A 21037-nucleotide genomic window follows, 5' to 3' on the forward strand; every position below is an offset into this window, starting at 1 on the left:
GGCTCCGCTTCCCCGCGCCCCGCAGGGCCCCCACGGAGCCGGGGCCGGTCCCCCCGCCGGCTCAGCAGCGCCTGCCCCTTCTCCCGGTGGCAGTCGGCTTGTAACCCCCGCCAGCACCTAGGCGGCTCCGGCAGAATAAGCGGGGCTGAACCAGCGCTTCCGCGGCAGCGGCGTACGGGAAGAGGACAGAGGGGACATGAGGGATACTTCAAACCACGACATAATGTCCGATCTTAACTGAGCGCTCCACAGCAAACGATGGCGGGACCACACGAAAAAAGCCTGCTGCAAAATGTGCGGCGGGCAGAAGCGAAGCAGGGCAAGACAGGCTAACACCAAGATAAAACCTTTCAACTACAAGACGAGCGTATTTAATCTAGATTAGGGAGACATTACTTACAAACGTTGAATTTTCCAAAGCTGGTTTTAGAGTCAAACGTTGGCCTAGAGCAGTGCCAATGACACCGCAAGCATTTGCTCACAGAAATAATTTTTCCATGTAGTCGCTCCCTTTAGACAGGCTCGAGAGATGCCAATGCCCTTCAACTGATGCTTTTAAACTATCTCCAAACCTTCCACTTCCAATAAACTTTTAATAGCTGTCTTTAATGATCTGAATGTTGACTGAGCAGCAAGCTGAAGAGACTGAAGAGTCACCAAATAGTGATAATATTACTCAAGAAGGCAGAAGGAAAGAAGGATTTTCAGTGCATCAGCAGACTCAGATTGACAGGTAGGTGGCATGTCAGCTAGATCCAAATCCCATCCAAGAATACCTCTAATAACCAGGACTCTTGTGAGCTTTGCCGACTGGATGAGTCTGCACATTTGGGATCCTCCCATCAGCCTTTCATGACAATTAAAGAGACTGTATGTGCCTAATGCAAAGGCAAATCCAGAGCCACTCAAAGCTGTCAGTGGAATTGTTAGTCCACACGTCTAACCGGAGCATCCAAAGATCTACATTAGTATGAAGATACTCAGTCATCCCCTTTCTATATGTCATTGCTGTGAAATTACTAATTACAATGATGCTAGAGCAGATTGTTAGGTCCAAAGAAGGTTAAAAAAACCCCTCATTAACAGTTCGTTTCAGTCCTTTTTTAGCACTCTTAATGCTCTTTATTTGGATTTCAGACTACCTAGTCCAATAGTCCTGGTGCAGGAGGGGAGGACAGGGAGGAGCTAGTTTGTGTGAACTAAGCAGACCGTAGTCCAGGATGAGTAGAAATTCTAGAGGTGGTACCAAAAGCAGCAGAGCCCTTGGCATGCTATGGAGAACACAACAGCGTCCAAACACTTGAGAAAGGTTCATAGTAGCCTTTCTTTTTAACTGTTCCAAGTCAGTCCTCTCAAGGGAATGCCTTAGACTGGACTGTTCTAAGGACCTTAAACCCTGGTAAATCACAAATAGGTGGACCGGGATGTATCATTACTTAGCAATGCAGAAAGCTCCTTGTGTAGAAAGCCCACGGTGTCCAGTCTGATGGATTGTGCAGGGGTTTGTCATTTATTTCGTGGAGATTTTCTGGGGTATTTAGACAATGACATAAACCACAATGTATAGATGTTGAAGGATTCTTGAACAACAGCTAACAGCCTTTAACAATGGCCACTCCAATAGCTTAAAAAACACAAAAAAATGAGCCATACTTGTAAGCAAAAGTGGTGAGTCTGTCCTTTTAGAACTCCGCATATGCTCTGCTAGGAGAAAATTTTGAGATGTTAACTTAGAGAGTTCAATCTCCTTCATGTCTGATGATCTCAAAAACTGCAGGATTTGGCAGGAATTCAGGCCAAATAGCTTTCATGCGTGAAGTCAAATGCAGACCAGATGCTACACTTTTCACTGCAGGCATTTATTTCTCATTAGTATTTTCTCAATAAAACTCTGTTGCTTATCACAGTACAACATCATACCCAACTGGTACAGGATGCTGTATTTACTGACTCGTAAGTCATTTTCATGGTGTTAAACTGTCTCTGGAAGCCTTTTGCAGCAGGATTTTCTGCATTCTTACATTGACCTGCTCAGTAGGAACACTCTTTGGCATCACACTTTTGAATGGGCCTAAGCCAGAAATGGAGCTTGCCATTTTTCTCCGATTGCCTTAATGAAGAGCTTTGTGTTAAATCCAGTAGCACAACATGGCCTGCTGTTATCTGTTCTCTCTTCCCCTAAGCTGCTGGGTTTGTTAACTTTGAGTTGAGATAACAGGCTTAGAAGGTTTTTGAGAATCTTCTGCTCGCACTGATAGCCATAGAAAATGAGGACAGCAAGCACTAGGCTAACCCAATTCCAGTTTCAACAGAAATGTTTAACAAAGATGTTTTTCTTCTATCCTTGTCCATCAACCACTTAGAAGTACAGGCAACGGCTCTCAGCTGTAATCCATCTTCCTTACGTAACATGGCCAGAAAAGTCCATCTGGAGACCCCTCTGGCATGGTGGAAAAACTCCACATGGTTTAGCATGAAACCAGCTGCCTCCTTGCCAAGTTGTGCTTACCAGATTTGAAAAGCCTGTGTGACGAGATATGCCTTACTCGGATGATAAAGAACGGGGCGACACAATGGGTCTCTCAGCAAAGCAGGGCTGCGCTCACTCACCTCGACACGGGGCAGCTTTAGACTCACCACCAAGAATCCTTTAAGGCTGTTTGAGTAAGACAAATGCCAAAGGCTCAGTAACATGAGACATTAAAGTGCGTATGTATCTTCCCAGTCATCTTGCTCTTGTAGTTGTACGCTACTTTTTTCACTGGCTTTTTCATAACAGCATTACTGTGTGAGCTGGGGAACAACAATAAGGTGGGCAGTAGCTTTTATACTGTTCTGCAGTGGTGTAGCCCACCATCAAAAGGTGTAACATGCTCACTCTGCTGCTGGTGGTCAACAGTATGTGGAAACATCAGGTATTTGCAAATCATGAGGCTTCATTAGTATTTCCTAAAACATGACTCAAAAAAAAAAAAAAAAAAGATCTACAGGCATTTTGAAAACAACTTCATCACTTCTGTCAGTCCTCCTCCATTTCTGCGAGTGCTTTTGTGGATCCTGATGTCTCAGCAATGTTTAACGGATGTTATGGCTGCTCCTGCTTGTAGGTCTGGACTTTGATCTCAGCGGTTTTGCTATGATGATCTCATTTGCTTCCCTATCTCACTGATGTGGCAACATTCTACAGTGACATGCCCCTAAATTTAGCATTTCCATTGAAATTGAAAAGATGGGTAATGTTTTAACAGCCAAAATCCAAGGTTTCAATGATAGGAAACAAGTAAGGCATATTAGCATTTCCCCGATAAAGGGCTGGTCAGTTCTGAAATCACGAGCCCAGCTCTGCTCTTGCATCCTATTAAATACCATTTATAACTGCTACAGGCCCAAACCGAAGCTTGCAGGTTGAGTGTTTAAAAACCCCAAATTATCTGTGAATTTGAAAAGATGACAAATAAAGGGAATGTTAGATGTAGAGAGAAATCAAGCTCTGCTTTCTCCCTCTCTTTTCAGAAGCAATTTTATTTATTTGAGAACCGAGACAGAATTATTCCCCTCTGACTTGAAGCATTCGTACAGTAGATGGCAGTAAGAAACCTTATCAGTTTAACCAGTTGTTAACAAAAGGGGTGGTTCCACTGCGGTGGGATCTCTCTTGTCACAGACTTACTGAACTGAGTTTTTATTACAGATTCCTCATAAACTTTTTTTTGGTCTTGCTCAGTATAGCAGTCCTCAGTGTATTATTATTTGCTAATCAAATAAGGTAACACCTGCATGGTTACAGTGTATGTACCATTTCAGTAACAGCACTAACCCTACCAACGTGCACCAATAATGTTCTGTGCTAGAACAGTTAGACCCAACAAAAACCCAGGCATCCCTTCCCCAAAAGGTACATAAATAGGTGCATACTCACGGCTGTATTTTAAGGTTCAAATCTTCCCTGAGTTGTTTGGTTGTTTTTTTCCCTAAACTAGGGTCACAGGTGGGTGAATTCTCCATCAACTTAGCTGAGAAACATTAATCAGGAACCAATCTTTAAACATGTAAGATGTCTGGACGGGGAGAAAAAGTAGCATTAAAACCAGTGGGTCTTTAGACATAGAGATCAACATGTTTATCACCAGCTCTACTTGCACTATGATTCAGATATTTGTTAATCTTAACTACTTGAGGAATTTAGTTTAACCTGATGTACTTTTTCTATACGACACAGGAACACTGCTCCTGTCGTGGTTACACCAGCAGCACAGTCGTGCCGTGTCCCTGTCCCCATCATGAGTTAACAGACAGGGCAGCAGGGGTGGTCCTCAGGCTCAAGTAGGAGCCCAGCAGGGCTGGCCCTGCCCTCCAAGCAGCAGCTCATACCTGCAGAGTCCTGCAGCACCACGGGTTGGTGACTTTATCCCCCACCCCACTCCCCCACCCCCAACATACACAGCATAAAAGGAACATAACGCTCCTTAATTTACTCCATTTTCCTGTGTACTCAGGATGTGTAATCTGGGAACTGTTTACTTTCAATAAAATAGAATATGAAAGAGTTTTATGGTGCCACATGATTACTGCCTTAGTTTTACCAGTTGCATGCAGTCTCACATGGTCCCTAGAAACAACAGGATGGGAGTTTGGGAAACATTTTGCATGTCAGGGAAAGGAATGCTGAAAAGACCATGCTGTGGTTACAGACCAGCCAAAGACCGCACACATTTCTTTTTCTTCTTTGCAAAAACATTAGTTTTGAAACTCCGTTTCTCAGTGGGGATTTCCTCATACTTCTAATTCAGGGCCTACTTTAAACCTCTTGAGACTCAGAGGAAAAATAATTGTCACCAGCTGAAAGTAAGTAATGAAGGAACATTTGTGAAATACATCAGTGTAAAAAAAGAAAAAAAAACCCCCCCCCCCCCCAAAAAAAAAAAAAAAAACCAAAAAAGAAACCATACAGAATTATTTCCTGTTTGGTGGTTTTTTTTTTTTTTTTTCCTGAAGTTATTCTCCAGGTAACAATCTCTTCTGGCAGAAAACTGAGCACAGAGAGGATTGAACAATTTTGTCCAAGAACAGCTTCACATTTATCATTAGAATTCAGTTGCTGTGTATAATCTTTTTTAACCTCTCCAGCTCTTCTCCCCACTCAGCAGGGTAGAGGGACAATATACCATGGGAAGTGATGGCTTCTGTAACCACTACTCACACAATGCAATAGGTACCAGACAGCATCAGTGTCTTTGACTTTTCCCAGTATATTTTTTCAGACTGAAGTACAGTGCTTTAAAACAAAGTAACAAATCATGGAAGGTGTAGAACACCTAAAAGATTAAATACATTAACCATAAAGTATCATCCTGAAACTAATGTGCTCAAAGATACAATTATGAAGTGCAGGCACTTAGGAAAGCTTTCTGGCTTGCTCTGGGAAGACCTCCTCACAACTGGGTGACAACTACCTCTCTTTCCACCCTTTCTCCCCAAAATATAAAGCTCAATGAAATGAACGAGTCCCAGATAACTGTGTGTCAAGAAATGTGGCAGTGAGAACTCCGACTGCCTGACACTGAGTGACTTACTGGGGAGAGAAGCAGACCAGACAACTGCCTTCAGTCATCCTGAAGTGCCAGGGTCGAGTGCCACCTCCACAGCAGGCGCCTAGGAGTCAGGAAGAAAACCAACAGGCACGTTTGCTTTGACAGATACAGGAGCAGAAGGAAAAATGTGTTTCCAGATTTTGTATATGAATCTTCAGGCAGATCCCTGTGTGAACAGTACAGTCCTGATTTGCAATTACTGTCTTTATCTGTTCTTCTAGATAGAAGACTCTAGAACCTTCTCAGTATCTATTCTGCTAGCAATTTTTCCAAACCATTCAATGTTATTCAAAGCTCCAGCATGTATTTTTACTGATAACTACTGTCATAAGCAAATGCTTCTCTGCAGTTCACACCAAATACTCATCCAGCTATACATGCATGCTGGTTGCCAGCCCGTTTTCCACACATTCACTGCTGTGACTATCTGTTCTAGTGTGGGTTCACCTACCTGCGCTGCAATTACACCTTCGTTTCGCTCTGCAGACATGTTCTGTGCCACTAAAAATGCACTTTGTGAGAACCGAGCACAGACAGCTCGAGAAACTGCACAGGCTAGTAAAAAACAGGAAAAGGTCTCTTATCAAATTAGTAACATCTCGGATATTTGGGTGGAGGCATTTGGCACTGGGCTTGCGTATTCTTAAGGGAGCAAGTCCATGCATACTACAAACTCCGTTCCTTTGCAGCGTATTGTTCCCAAGTTGAGGTGTTTCAAAAGAGCCCCTCTAAATATCCGTAAGCATATGTACTATATGCTACACAGATCAGTAAGAAAGGATTTTACTCTATCCTCTTTCCATACGTGTAAAATAAGAGTAAATCAAGTTAATGGCATTTACACAGGTTTGTGCTCCAATAGGATCATTGCAAAAACTAAAGTAGGTATTTATTTTGTACCCTTGCATGCAGAGCTATGGGAAACAACTAAGAAAATCTGAAAAACGTCACTACTGAGGGAAGATGACTGCCTGGGATGACTGACTTCTGCAGTAAGCACTAAGTGTGGGACAGTTTGTCCCTCGTACCACTTGGAAAAGCCCATCAACTGCTTGAGTTGGAAATACTAACATTTATTTCTTTGACTTTGAACCAAACCAAAACCATTTCCATATTTTAGATGCTATATATACTTTCTGGTGTATAGCAGTGTACATCAAGTACACATACACACACTTAACTTACAGTCATACTTTAGTGTGACTAACATTATTCAGTAGAACAGTTTTACTACCTGCATACTTATCTTAATGTCTGCCACTCAGCTTGGATTCTTTTCCTTTATCTCCAATAAAAACAATCTTGTAGTGCAAAGGCAAGCAAGATATTGATGCATGCATCAGAAGAGAACGAAGCTCAGGGTGTACTGAAGCTGGAGGGGAAGCTGTGCTCTACTTAATGGATGACGACATTTTTTCCAAGTGGTGTAAAGAAAGCTAACAAGTTCCTACTCGACTTGGTGCCTGCCAAATTTAAACAACAGGTGTGAGTAAAAAACATTTCTTATATGGACAGCTGGTGCTCTTACAAATTCGCAAACAGGAAGATAAAACAGAAACTAAGAGAAATCCCCATGTTGTCTGAGAAATGTATCTATAACTGAAACAAAGTGACACACTTAGCTTTGTTGTTCACACTGCAGTAGAGAGAGTAATTTCTTCATTATTGCTTCAAAGGCAAAACAGACTTGGGGAAAAGAGGAACCGGGTAAACAGATTTCAGAGCTTTCTGGTTTTACTGTAGTTTAAATAGGGATTCTGCAATCTCCCACCTTGAAAACAGTATGCAGGTGTCCTACTCAGATCAAAAAGAACGACTCAGCACCTTTGAACATCAGTGTCTTTCTTTGGAAGCTGAAATACTGCATTGCAATCCTCACTGGGCACAGCTATTTGCTTTTTAAGCCTCCACGCCAAATGCGGCAGCAGCTAAAGACCCAGCAGCTTTGACGCAAGAGAGAACTTCTCATTGCGCAATGACTCCATAAAGCTCGATTCTACAACCCCGAGCCTTTGCTCTAATGGAACTCTTTGTTTGACTAAGGCTTAATCAAACAAGCAGGCTTTAGCTGTATATACTCTATATATGTGTATGGCCAAAGTTGTATATACACTTGCATGGTTTGGTAAAATGACCTTATTTAATACAGCTGAGCTAAAACAGCACAAACCCCTATACAATCTGGACTCAATTTAAATGTGGATTTATTGATTTTTCCTTAATTAAATTGAAACTGTTAATAGGAAGTGATTCACAAAAATAATGGATCCGGAGTAAACCCTTCCTACAAGTTGTTTTGCTAGCTGTAGCATTCCTAATGCCAGCAGCAAATACACTGATGTTCGGGAAGCAGAGGGAGGAGCCAAGAACTTAATTGCTCAAAATGGCAATAACCTCTGCTTCTCCTCCACAGACAGAGACATATAGGCCCGTGTGCTTTTTATTTCAATTTACAACAGTAAGTCTCAGCACAGAGTGCCTCCCACGGATTAACAACCAGTTTGGGTCCCTTGGGCTGCCTCTGGTATCCACAATCCTTCCCACCCAGTTGTTAAGTTCCAGGAAATGCCTTGCACTCAGACATGGCTGCATGTGAATCTAATAAAAGCACACACACACATTCGCTACATGTTTGCTAATGCTGAAAAGCTGCAAAAAATGGTGGTCACCATTTCCTGCTTAAGGTAATTGATAATAAAGTCCTAGCATAGAGAAATTTAACCCAGATTCTGCTGGTGGGGCGAGAACCACCGAGAAAAAGGATTTTTATTGATTTTTACGGGGAAAAGGTCCTGCATATTGTACTTTAAACCCAGATGAGGGGTGACAAAGAATTTGCTGCTACCTGGACTTTGTCAGCCACCTTCCTCCGTGGCAGAGGAACATGGTAACTGCAGGAACACAAGCAGAGGCTACAGGAGCAGGACAAGGCATAACTACATGGTAGCACTTAGAGGGAGGGATTCATTCTTCTGTAGATCACCTTCATGCCATCTACACCCTCCTGACTTGCCTTTAGCCCTTGTGTGCAATTCTATCTTACCATTTCCCTTTTAGCTGCTTTCTCACCTAGTTCATCTTCTAGATACAGGGCTTTTTTCTGGACAGCCTGCACAAATTACATCATCCATTTAGCCTATTTTATAGCCTACGTGTGTACAATAAACAAATAAGGAAGTAGTACAGCAACCCAGACTAAGTGGAAAGAAGTCTGGCAGGCTCCTCCTTGCTGGCTACAGAAAACCATAATCCAGGAAAGATTCTGAAGCATTTTCCAGTAGTATTCTTGTCAAGAGAAACATTTGGTGTAGAGAAACTATTAGTGGACCTGCAAAGAAATCCTCTATTTTTAAACTGAAACTCACACACACCTCCATGTTAATATCAATACCAATGTGTCCTAAGCAAGTTAAAACAACTTACCAGAGCTTTGCAGTGTCACCTTTCTGATTATTCTTTCACAAATTCTACTGTAGAGACACCAGACCTGCATCCTCTTCCTCACTGGCATGGACAACTACCACTAGGTGTTAGGCCTTTGCAGGTTTTATCCAAAGAAACACTCTTTGCCATGAGCTTTGGCTGAGACGCATCACATGGACGTTTCCTTGACATTTCTGTTTGAATCTCAGGGCAAAAAACCTAAAAACATCAGCGATGAAAGGAATAATCCCAAGAAGCAGCCCACGGTCAGGCCCTGGAATAGAATACTTTACACTGTCATGGCCCCAAACATATTTCACCCTTTTATACCCATGATCTGCCTATGCTTGCTGTACACAAATGAGAAATGTTCCCACAACCATGCACGCCAGTATGTTATGACATGTGGTAGTGTCAGTTGCTAGTAGGTCTGCAGGACTTTTTATTATTATTTTTTTTTTTGTCTTGGCTCTATTTTTTTTAATGAAAAAGACGCTGTTTAATCTTTATCTAGCCATTTCTCAAAACAGCAAAGAGATAAGAAGAAACTAGTGCTGAGGTGCCCTTAAAGGCCATAATATTTAAATCCAAAATACTCCATAATGTCCTCTCATTTCAGGGCATTATCAGTCCAGAAATAACAAAAGGTAAGGAATAGCCTGGCATGTGTCTGCAAGACTTCTATTTACTTCTGTTTCCCATTGTTTCTGCTCTCATATAAATTAACTGGGCTATCTAGATTGCTCACTAAGCTGCTGTCATTGTGTGGGATCTGCATTCATGCAATTCTCAGCAACAGCTTACAAATTGGCAAGACTATGACTTACAGAAAATTAGACAGATTCACTACTGAAGCCAAAAAGACGATGCAAACCTGCACAGGTTTTCCATACCTTGGAAAGAGTACAGCGTACACTGAAGAAAGTTACACAGCTTCCCTCTATTAAAAAAAACTATTCCTGTGTGCATTCTCAAAAAAAATCCATGAAGATGAAAAGCATTATCCTTGTTTTCTCTACTGCTTTGACCTTTTTGCTGCAATTCCCACTTAATCTTTCACTGATGCTCCTGTTTTATTAAAAAACTCAGATTAAAAAAAACCCACCACACACCAAAATAACCATCTAAGGAAAAAACAGTCTATTTTCCCCAAGTGCTGAGCCATGTAAATATTCCAGCCCCCAGCCTTGTTTTTAAATGTTTTAGTTGGCTTATCACTTTCTTCTTTTGCTGCTACTAACAGACATTACAGCAGTCGTAGACAGCCCAGTGTAATAGATATTCCCTACAATATTAACAGTACAGCAAAGTTTGCTGACTTAACCCAGATTTTGAGTAGCACCAATGACAGAAGGAATCGGTTAATATGTGTAATACCTTACAGATTCAGATTTCTCACTCAGGTGCTAGAGCTCTGAGAGGCAGTGCTATGTATGTGCAGGCTACTGCTTTAGCTTCGTTTTTTAAAAAGGGACTCAATGCCACTTATCTTTGTCTCTCATCTCATTCAACAACTCAAACTGATTGACTAGTTTTGACTACATAGAACTCTAAAAGGAAAAATTACATTTCTGCAAGTTTTGTGACTGTAAGGAACCATTAAGATAGAAAGAGCATGCCTATGAGTGTTCTGATGGAAGGAAAGGGACACCCTGCAGCATGCTTTGCGTATTACTAGACATCACAGAAATCCCATGAGGGAGAGAGACAACACAAATGTCTCAGTATCCGAAAAAAAAAGTCATTGCAAGTTTACAACCAACCACGAGACACGAATCTGCAAGAAGGCAGGTTTTGCCAGTTCTGGTGCTCTCGGAACTACTTGTTTCATTGAGAGAGAACATCTCACAAAACAACCAAGACAATTACATAGTATGGCTGCACAATAATGGTATATTTCAAACTGCCAAATGTGTTTTCACATTGAAGAAAATGGTGAGTAGCTCGCCAAACCAAGACACACATCTTGAGGAATGCTGAGTGATGCAGGGTTCTGCAATTTAACAAATTTTTAGACTTAATATTTTGGGCAAAGTAGCTTCAAGAGGGAGAAAATCCCATTTGTTTGGAATGGGGTTAAATCAAAAGTCCAATTTATTTATTTTTACAAGCCAATGCTTTCTAGCTTGAGTTTTGTCTGATTACACACTGCATGCAAAGAACCCATAATGGGTAATGGTTTATGATAAATGGGAGAAACATTTTCCTGCTACAGCAAATACATCCATATGCCTATTTATGTGTCTGTTGCTAGACAGAAAAAAAAAAAGCCATTTGGTGTGGAAAAAAAAGGTGAGAAAAAAAAATGCTACTTGACTCACTGTTATGTTCACTGCTCCCTTCAGCTCTCCTTGGAACCAGAAAGCTTTTATTCACCTATTATGAAGCTTTATGAATTCATCTGCAACAGTGCACTTCGGGGAAGTCTATTCTACAAACAGATTTTTTTCAGATTAATTCTTATCTCCTTGCTTGCACATGCTTGCCCTATTAATAGTGACATGATCTCATTAAGAGACACTAAAACCACAGCCTCCTCCTTACCCCGACACATAGCAAGAGGTGAATTTAGGTTCCCCAAACCACAAAGCAGTTTGTGGTCTCCTGGAAAGCAAGCAATTTTAAGCAGCAAACAAAGGGTCTGACCTCACTCAGACACACTGTTTAGGACTCAAGTGCAGACCATGGGACCATAAAAGCAACCCAGTGGGGCAGGCAGCACACTTCGCTGTGTAAGACTCATGGCCAAGTGTGAGGAACTCCTCTGCTCAGCTCCCAGCACAGCCTCCAACTCTCTGGGAGGCTCTGGGCCCTAACCTACCAACTACTACGCAGCGTAGCACTTTCTTCCTGCTGGAGGCAGTCTTACTGACTCCAGCAGCACCACTCAAAGCCACGAGCGCGTGGAGGCTTGAACTCTTAGAGCCCAATTACCTGACATTTCATCCTTCTACTAAGGAAGGAGAAAGCGATTAGAATAACTTACCTCTGCACAATTCTATTTGGAGCTTTAGACTGTTGGCCTTCAGTACAAGCTTAAGGCACTGTAGGTGCCTTGCAACATGTACTTTCCTTCCCAAAAACACTTAAAGGGAAATGTGAAGCCAGGGATCTCGTCCTTTTCATACAGGATGACTTGGCAGCAGCCAACAAATTAGGCAAAAGCTTGTAATGTTACTAAGTTCTCCCCTTTATAACACAATCAAAAGAAGCCAGAGACTCACACCAGTACATCTTCTCCCTCCAACTCCGTTTAACCCAAAATTATTATGTATTACTTTACCCTTTCACCACTACACCAGCTGCTGAGAAAGTCACTTGTTTTCAGTTGCTTGCTAAGGGTCCACTAACGGAGATTCTTTGATGATCTGGAAGGTTATCTATCCCTGTCTCCTACCGAGCTCCTTGCTGCTACGATGGACAGCATCAACTTTCAGCAATATACTATAGAAAAAGAAGGAATATGAATTATTTTTGAAGTTCTGAAGTTGCTCATTGACAGAGTTCATAATTCAAATAAAGATACCCAGACACATAGAAATTAGCAACCAGAAGTGAAAAATTGGGTGAAAGGATCTCTCATTAACTTGACGCATCATTTCAGAAAGTTTATCACTGTATCAAAGTAAATTAACACATATTAACAGTTAAGATATGCAAATACACGGCAGTGTTTCCAAGAGCATGGCCTTTAGGACTCATTTCCTACAGAACTCTATGGGAGTTCTGCCATGATCTTACTGAGAACAGTTTTGGTCGACAATTAACAACTTTGGAAAGCTCTAACATCCATTAGGGGATAGTTGCATTCTGTACACATCTGGGAATACAATCAAGTGACGAGGACAGGTTCCTGCAATACAGCCCTCAAAGGGCGCCTTCTTAGCAGCTGCAGCTGCACATCAGTCCAAACCATTTCATTTTTATACATTAGCCTAACAGCACAGAAGAGACTGAAAGCCAATGTGTTAACAGCATATCCCAATGAGAGACACTGCACATGTGTATATTTTACCCAGCGACACACAGAAAGCTAATGTGACGAAAAACAAACCACAGGAGAGCAAAATTTAAAAAATGTCCTAAAATGTGCATTTTATTCCATATCATTATACAATGTTTACATACAGGTATACTTTTAAAACTGCTCAAAGAAAGTGTGAAAAAAAGTGAGGCGAATATCGTTTTATAAATTCCTCCCCCTCCCCCAAATCCACACGAATAAAATACATTTTAAAACAATCTCTTCCAAATTTATGTTTTCTCCTGAATTTATTGAATCTTTCATTTCAACATGAAAAATACAATTGCATGAATGCTCAAGGTGAAATGCTGACCTACACTTCTGTATTGAGTTGCAAGAACACAATTTAAAACCTCCAGAAGCCTTCACTTTTCTCTGTTGCTTATATACCTTTGTTTTATTGAATTAGACAGAAAGTCCAAATCCTCACAGATCAATAAAATTCTGACAAAAATAAATTACTGTGCTGGACAGCTCCTGACTTGTCTGATACCAAACAAGACTTCAGCAGAACCTTTTGTTCAAAATAGCACCATTTCCACCTGATCTCTCTCGAACATGAATCATTCTTCTTGTTAAAAACTGTAGTTGGCACTTGAGGTGGGACACTTTCTGCCACAGCCAGGATTCTTCAAAAGACTAAGCATACTGAATTGCAGAACTCTCTACAAAGTGTAGGTAACATTTTTGTTGGGAAATGGCACATTTAAACCATAATGGAATATAGCTTAACCCGCATATGGCTTGCCCATTCTGGTGTTTCCCTGACCCCTGCCTGATCATTTAGCAGATGTTCTTGTGACTGTGGTGAAACTAAAATAAAGACATGTTTATGGGGTTTCACGGCAAGCAGGTGTAAAAATAATAAAACAAATAATGTGGTTGCTGCTAAGAAGGTTTTCACATGTTGTTTAACTCCAGTAAAGTTTGATCCAGCATCTGATGCATACTAAGGTTTTCTTCTTTAGCATGCGCCACTTTCTCTGTTGTGGAATTAGAAAATTACAACATGAATAGCAGTTCTTTGGAGGCACTGATTCTCAGAACATGAAGGCATGCAATCATCATTTCTATTGGAGGGTTTAGAGAGCTAAGAAATGTGCATGCTCATAAATACCGATGTCCCCAAACAACACAACTAGAGAGAATTCCAAATTAATAAAACAAATGGCAAGTAATGCAAGTTTAGAACTGTTTACAGCTGCATTTGTTAAGAAAATGCACTGGCAACAGAGATGCAATTCTTGCATGTTCTAGAAGCTCTTTGCTTACAGGAACGTGGGATGGCAAATGGCTGGTTTGGGTTTTTTGTGTGTGTGTTTTTTGATTTTTTTTTTCTTTTTTAAAGTAGGGCAATAAAGAAAATAATTAAGTTCCTTGCAGAACCATACTGTAAGTTCCATGTAACTCAGAACTTGCAAAGAGCGAAAAAATTAGAATTAACCTCTTCTTCAGTGAAGTGACCTTTAAGAAATTTATTTCTTCTAGAAAATAAATAAAATTGAAGTTAGTAGCTTTATGTTGCATGCACACTTTTATAGACAGTCATTTAACACACTTATTCGATACAGTAAATAAGCACAATGTTCTAGAGCTGCATCCTACCAGAATCCAGTAATAGTAACGTCGTACTAATGCAAGCATACCTTTAAACTGACTGGATATTTTCAGATGGAGCTCCCATTCCAAGTTGTTTTGGGGGTTTTTTTTGGGGTTTTTTTTGATTTTTTTTGAAAGTCCAATCAGAGTAATGCAAAATTCTTGCATTAAAGTCTCCAGATAACAAAACAGCTATAAGTATCCTTTATGGTGGTTTTGAAATACGGAAATGTGAATCCTGCTGAACATTTTTCTCTTGCCCACGTTCTAGTAAAAATCTCAGGGCCAGTTAATGATAGTAAATTGAGTGTCTCTCTACAAGGCAGGCTGTTACTTTCTGGATACTTTTAGCAAAGTGCCGTAGCTGTTTACCTAAGTGGAAAGGAGCTACTGAACAGTCAAAGAGCTTACTGCTCCTCCAAAGTAGGTGTGCATACAGATAATGAAAAGCCTCATCCAGAAGAAGCATTTTCATATTTTTCCAACAGAAACTGAGAATTTCATCCATTAATTTACCACAGAATCAACAGCCTGAAGAAAATCAATTTCTAGGTTTCTTGCTTATTTCTACATTTACTGATTCATTCTTAAGGAAATTTGGAAGAAGCGGTTTTTAAACAAGTTAACAATATAGTCACACTAAAGTTTAATCCTCATTCAATGCCAGCTTTAGTTCATTAGTTAGGCGACTGTTTTGCTCAAGTTGCTGGTAGAGTTGGTCTGTACAGGCAGCAAGCAGGTTAGAAGGGAAAAAAGAGGCAGAATGAAGACAGATTAGACAGAGAAAACAGTTAAGTAAGAGTTAATAAAGAAACTGGTCACACCACAGACAGTTCAGTAACATACAGAGAAACATTTTACCTTTGTATCTACAACTCTGGTAATTAAACAGCTACTCCAAGGAACAGCTATTATAACCTATGAAGAACTGGCTAAGACTCCTGTTGTGGGGAACAGCTGTGAAACAGGTAAGTGGGAACAGAAACAAAGAACTGCAGCTATATTCCTAGAAGAACCAAGACCTACTTTAATCATTATGTACAGCACATGGAAGATTTGTTTCATGAGTGCCATTTTTCTTTGTAAACTATTTAAGATGTGGCAGAACCTCATCTGTCAGAGGAGGGAAAGCAACTGTGTCACAACCAGGGTAAGTAACGGCAGGAGAGATGCTGATAGCCAACTACCACTAGGTCTTACTCAGCACGTACTCCCTTCCTGGGGAACCCGACCGCTGAAATGGTATTTTTGGTAGGGAAACGTACTTCTGTTACTGGTCTCAACACACTTCCACATTATAAATTGTTCAGTTGTACTTCATAAGAAAACAAACCCAAACATTTGGTGAAAATGAAATGAAAGCATGAAAACCTGTGCTGCTCAAATACAGTAAATGGAGAGGACAATTCACATTCATGGTCAAAGAGAACAGCCACAGCTATGTTATGACAGTGCATTTAGAGAGAGTTGTTCTGCAGAGTGAAAGAATTTCCCATGATAGTTTGACTGTCTTGTTTTCTCAAATTGTCCATAATTTTCTCAATAGTCTAGATTCAAACTGCACTCCTGACCTCATGATCCCAGATTATTCCCCTACAGGAAGTGACTGTTTCTGATTCTTTTCCACAAGCTTCCTAACAGCTTCCACAGAAATCCTCTTTTCCTGCAGGCTCTGGACACAGCAATGGCAAAGCTGTGCAGTGAGCTGGTCTGGAGGACATACTTGTGCGGTGAGTAGCGACTCCTCATAGCTTCCTCCCCAGCCCAAACTCCAACAGCCAGCTCAATAAAACCAGGGCACATTTCAGAGCTCTGATCCTGGACCAGTAATAACTGGGTCTTGTCTCTCTTACCAGAATAATGTCACGTATACGTGGAAAAAAACATTGAAACCTCAGAGTAACTACGATTTCACTTTGTTTGGCAAAGTGTATTTAGATGTTATTCAAACATGACAACATAATTTGAACTAAGAACTTGATGCTTACCTTCATCACAGAAAACTACTCTCTTTAATTGAGGTAGAGATTTACAGTATTTCTCAACACCCAAAATGAGACTAACATGTAAAACATGGAAAGCATTTACCGAGTGTACAGTCAGCCCTTGATTACCCACAGGCAGTCTGTCTAGGTTGTGATTTACCAGAGGTAGAGCCAAGGGCTGGCTCTGTAGGCAGCCACCTTAGGCCAAGCAGGGAGTTCAAGCTCTGGTGCAGACCCAGTGAGGCTCGGCCTCAGCACAGCAGAGCACCCAGGGAAATGAGACAGCCAGCCTTGTATTCCTCTCAACAAGCCTCATGTACACACAGCCAGACAGCACAATGCACAGGTCAGGTCCAATGGTGACAAGAGTGCTGACATACACTGCAGTGAGACACCACAACAGCTCCGTGGAGTCAAGATCAGCGCGGCAGCGCCAGCTAGGAATTCTGTATGCAGCTACCTGGGTATATGCATTGCATTGCCCATTTCCATCCTTTGTCCAGCAATACATCACCCTACAGTGCAGAGAGCTGATTATATTTGAAGGAAAAGAGAAAATCTAAATACTGATATTCAAAATTACTGTGTTAAAAATTACCAGGTACCTACATTGGATTTTGCTTTTTTTTTACTTCTAAGAAATGACAGTATTGCAAGGAATTGAGGGAAAAACAACACTGCTGACACAATAAACCAAAACACAAAATAGATTAAGGGGTTGGAGTTGCTGTAGCATAAACTACTCTGGCTCAGCTGACAAGCGACAGCTGATAACATTCCCTGTAACTCTTGCATTTGTGAAGTTAACCCCATTAGTGTCAGTCACTTTACAAATGCTCATCTCATTGTATTTGGTTAACCTTCACGCTAAACAATTTACTTTTCAGTTGCGATACACAGATTGTATAAACCTACTTACTGTATCTCAGTTGACGAGTAGTAACTTATTAAACTTTATTATCTGGACTACCTGTGACTGCTGATATATATCCTGTACTTGGGCTTCTCCCCATAGCCAGTAACATTAGGACATATGTCATGGGATAAAAGACTGGGATGAGACGAAGTTATCTGAGGATGACAGGGAGGAAGACGATGCATCCATTTGCAAGCCTTATTTGGAAAACAGGTTTTGGGGAGGGGAGGAAATCTAGCCTAGACTGCACTGCTGAATAATCTTGAAGTTGAACAAGCAAGCCACATTTACATTATTCTACAAGCTAAAAACTAAAACACAGCTATGCTGCAGTGGGTTTATTCAGCTGTGGTGACTTAGGAACTTTAGCAATATATACAGTGACAGGCACAATCAGAAATCAATCCAGGTTAAACTGATTCACTTTAATGTGAACTGGAAAATAACTCATTTCATTGTGAAGAAAATGAACTTAAAAATAACAAACTCTCTAGTTGCTAATAACAGTACAAAAAGGGAAAGTGTCAGTATTTAATTCTTCATCCTTAATCAGTCACTGCCAAATCAGATGCAAGTCGATGTTTAGGCTTTCAAACCTGAAATCTGTATGTTCCACTTTGCAGCACAATCATTTCATTATGACTGTAACGATGAGAGTTTTCCTACTCCAATTCTGAAATATTTCTCATGAGTCTGCAATTAAAACTCACAAGTCTGAGTTAAGCACAAGAGTGGAAAGCTACTGAAATCTCCCGGCTGAACTTCCAATCCTACCATGCCACTCAAGAGAAGTATATTTAAAAAAAAAAAAAGTTAGCAAGCAACATCTTTGCTGAGTAATCAAGACATAAAAGAGGAGAAAACTATTTTTTGCAAGACATTTAAAGGACTATTTTTGGGTGAAAAAAAGAATTTAAGGTTTTTGATATCATCCCTTTAAACCCATCTTGATTATTTAACAAACACACACATTTATATAAAGACAGGAAGTCCTCAGCATCAAGCCAGAAGAAAATTTCAGAATTCGAAGTGAAAAATCTGCTCTCTCAGCCATTCTCCCATGACCAAGTGACCCCAAGGAAGTATTGTCCTTGCAGATTTTGGCCTAACAATAACAACTGAACAAATTCCCATTACATCTATTTGTCTTTTTATCTGCATCAGATTTTGAGAAAGACTAAGATCATAACTGGTCAGTTTTAACCTCAAAATACTGAGAGTAATATTCCCATCCTATAGACTGCTACCACTGGCTTTGCATTGTCAGCATTCAGACAAAAGTGCAGAAAAAACTGGAAACACCAAAAAAATTTAAATCCCTAATGGCAAAAAAAGCAATTTTTATTAATAACTGAAAGAGTTACTCAAATAAATAAAAGGCAAGGGAATAGCAAAAGGGATACAGCTGGGATGTTTATTTTACATTGAGAGATGTAGAGTTTCTGTACAGCAGAGCACAAACAGAGCATGTTCTGAGACAGGTGCTAGAAGAATAGAGTCAACTAAGCTAGAAGACAGGACTATGAACCCATGAAACATCCAAAGCTTGGAAAGATGTTTTATCCAACCCGATGAAGATGTCTTTGGAGAAGTGAAGCAAAGAAAATTATCTGCATGAAAAGAAAAAGTGAGATAAGGGAGGAAATAAAAAAGGTGCAGTAAAGACTTCCAAAAAAGCAGCAACAGCAGAGCCCAGCATGCCAAGACAACTACTAGAGAAACACCACACCATGCTGGGACTGGAATGCTACAGTAATGTCATCACGTATCAGTAGAGTACATTTTAAAGTCTGTTTTCCATTTAGAAATATTCCAAATTGAAGAAATACTGTAATCTCTGCACTCAGAGGAGGAAAAAAAATAAATCCATTTGCTTGATAAGCCGCTGAGCAACAACATATGTTGGGGTGGTGGTGGTGGTAATTTAAAAAAAAAAAAAAAAAAAAAATATCAAAGCAGACAACATTAGACCCCTCCTAAGAAGTTGGGAGAGAGAGGGAAGGAAGTAAGAAACAGATCAAGGAGGCAAAAAGGCAAAGAAAATACACTTAAAATATAGGTGCATGCAAACTACATTTCAAGCTCTGAGCAAAGCTTTTGCCTTGCTGAAAGCCCGCTCGCTTCCTAAAAGAAACGCCGGGACTGAACATCGCACCTCGCAAGCGCTTGAGGGCCACAGCTCTTCCTCTTTCCCATGTCAACCGTACTGGGTTCATGCAAGTGAAGGGTATGAGCACGGGAAGGTGGATTTAGCATAGCTGACCTCTGTTCAGAGTTTTAGGTTGATGGAAGGAGAGCCTGTTTGTATCAAACACTGTAGGGACTAGTCATTCCTTACAATTGATCACTCTCCTGCTTTCCTGCTGCCTAATACACTTTATTTTTCTCCTTATGACTAAAGTTGATATTACCACGTTTTTGGTATATGCAAATTAACTTACTACTACCTTCCTCAAAATAACAGAAGAAACCTACAATTCAATTGTCACGTTTATGGGTTTAAATTACAAAGTATTTTAAATCTATTTCCACACTTGTCACTTAGTGATAACAGCTGAAATTCTCAGAGCAGTTAAGGAAATTTAGATAAACACTTTCCACCGTCATTAATAGAGAATACAGCTAAATCTAAATTTCTTTGAAACTTTTGTAGCAACTTTGCCAGAGAAAAACTGCGATAGCGTAAGAATACACTCTGAATGCAACCCGTACTGAGGCAATTTTCTTTGGCAAACTGAACGTGATGGGCTTGGCAGACACTGCTTGAACAGAGGAGAACTGAAAGGATATATGCAGAGCTACAAACAAAGGGCAACCACAAGACACAAAGATTGCAGATACAGAATGAAAGAGTAAACACGAGCTTATTAGGCAGCTTACAAAATCACCATGAGTATTTACCAGGCTAGGCACAACACTCACCCACACTCTGCCACGGTAAAGAAATTGTTCATGGTATTTTGTACACCTAGTCTCGCTAAAGGAACGCGTCTCCCACTACAGAGGGAGTATAATTTCACAAGACCGGAACTGCGCAATCAATGAGGGCAGGGAAGCAGGTGCAGGCACAAGCTGGGAAGACATTTACATGGAAGTCATATCGTTGAGAGCGTGGTCCAGCTCCTCACTGATGGCTTTGTACTTCAGTTTCTGAGCATATAGCTCATCTAACATTCGCCCAAGGGAAGGCAGAGGTGTGCAAAGAAATGGAGCGTGATCGCGGGATGGAAGGTGAAGGTGGTAGCATGGGATACCATCCAGAAGCCGTAGGAAAGGGGAAGAGCGCAGAGAAAGAGGTGTTCCGACAGACAAAACAAAACAAAATTTACAAAATTAGAGAAGAATTAAAAAAAAAAAAATCAATAGCGAACAGTTTTATGTGACAAGTTCATTAACTGCACTGCCAGTGGGGTAACCTGTGATAGAGAACACAAAGAAAAGAAGTACACAAGGGAAGCAAAACCTATATTTCTCTGCCCTGGATTTTTGTTTTAATACA

At 40.6% G+C, this 21037-nt stretch overlaps 1 protein-coding gene across 1 annotated transcript in view; it reads right to left on the bottom strand.

The window, feature by feature from the left end:
• LACTB (lactamase, beta) overlaps positions 1-20712 on the bottom strand; it is a 30199-nt gene extending 9487 nt beyond the window's left edge. The window contains exons 1-6 of the mRNA XM_009886725.1: positions 20627-20712; positions 12412-12458; positions 6043-6146; positions 4584-4609; positions 2547-2656; positions 1982-2027 (exon numbers count right to left, since the gene is read on the bottom strand). Coding sequence (XP_009885027.1) covers positions 1982-2027; positions 2547-2656; positions 4584-4609; positions 6043-6146; positions 12412-12458; positions 20627-20712 — 419 coding nt within the window. The remainder of the gene's footprint in view (positions 1-1981; positions 2028-2546; positions 2657-4583; positions 4610-6042; positions 6147-12411; positions 12459-20626) is intronic.
• Positions 20713-21037: the final 325 nt, after the last annotated feature.

Source organism: Charadrius vociferus, unplaced genomic scaffold, assembly GCF_000708025.1.
Source record: "Charadrius vociferus isolate BGI_N301 unplaced genomic scaffold, ASM70802v2 scaffold356, whole genome shotgun sequence".
NCBI lineage: Eukaryota > Metazoa > Chordata > Aves > Charadriiformes > Charadriidae > Charadrius > Charadrius vociferus.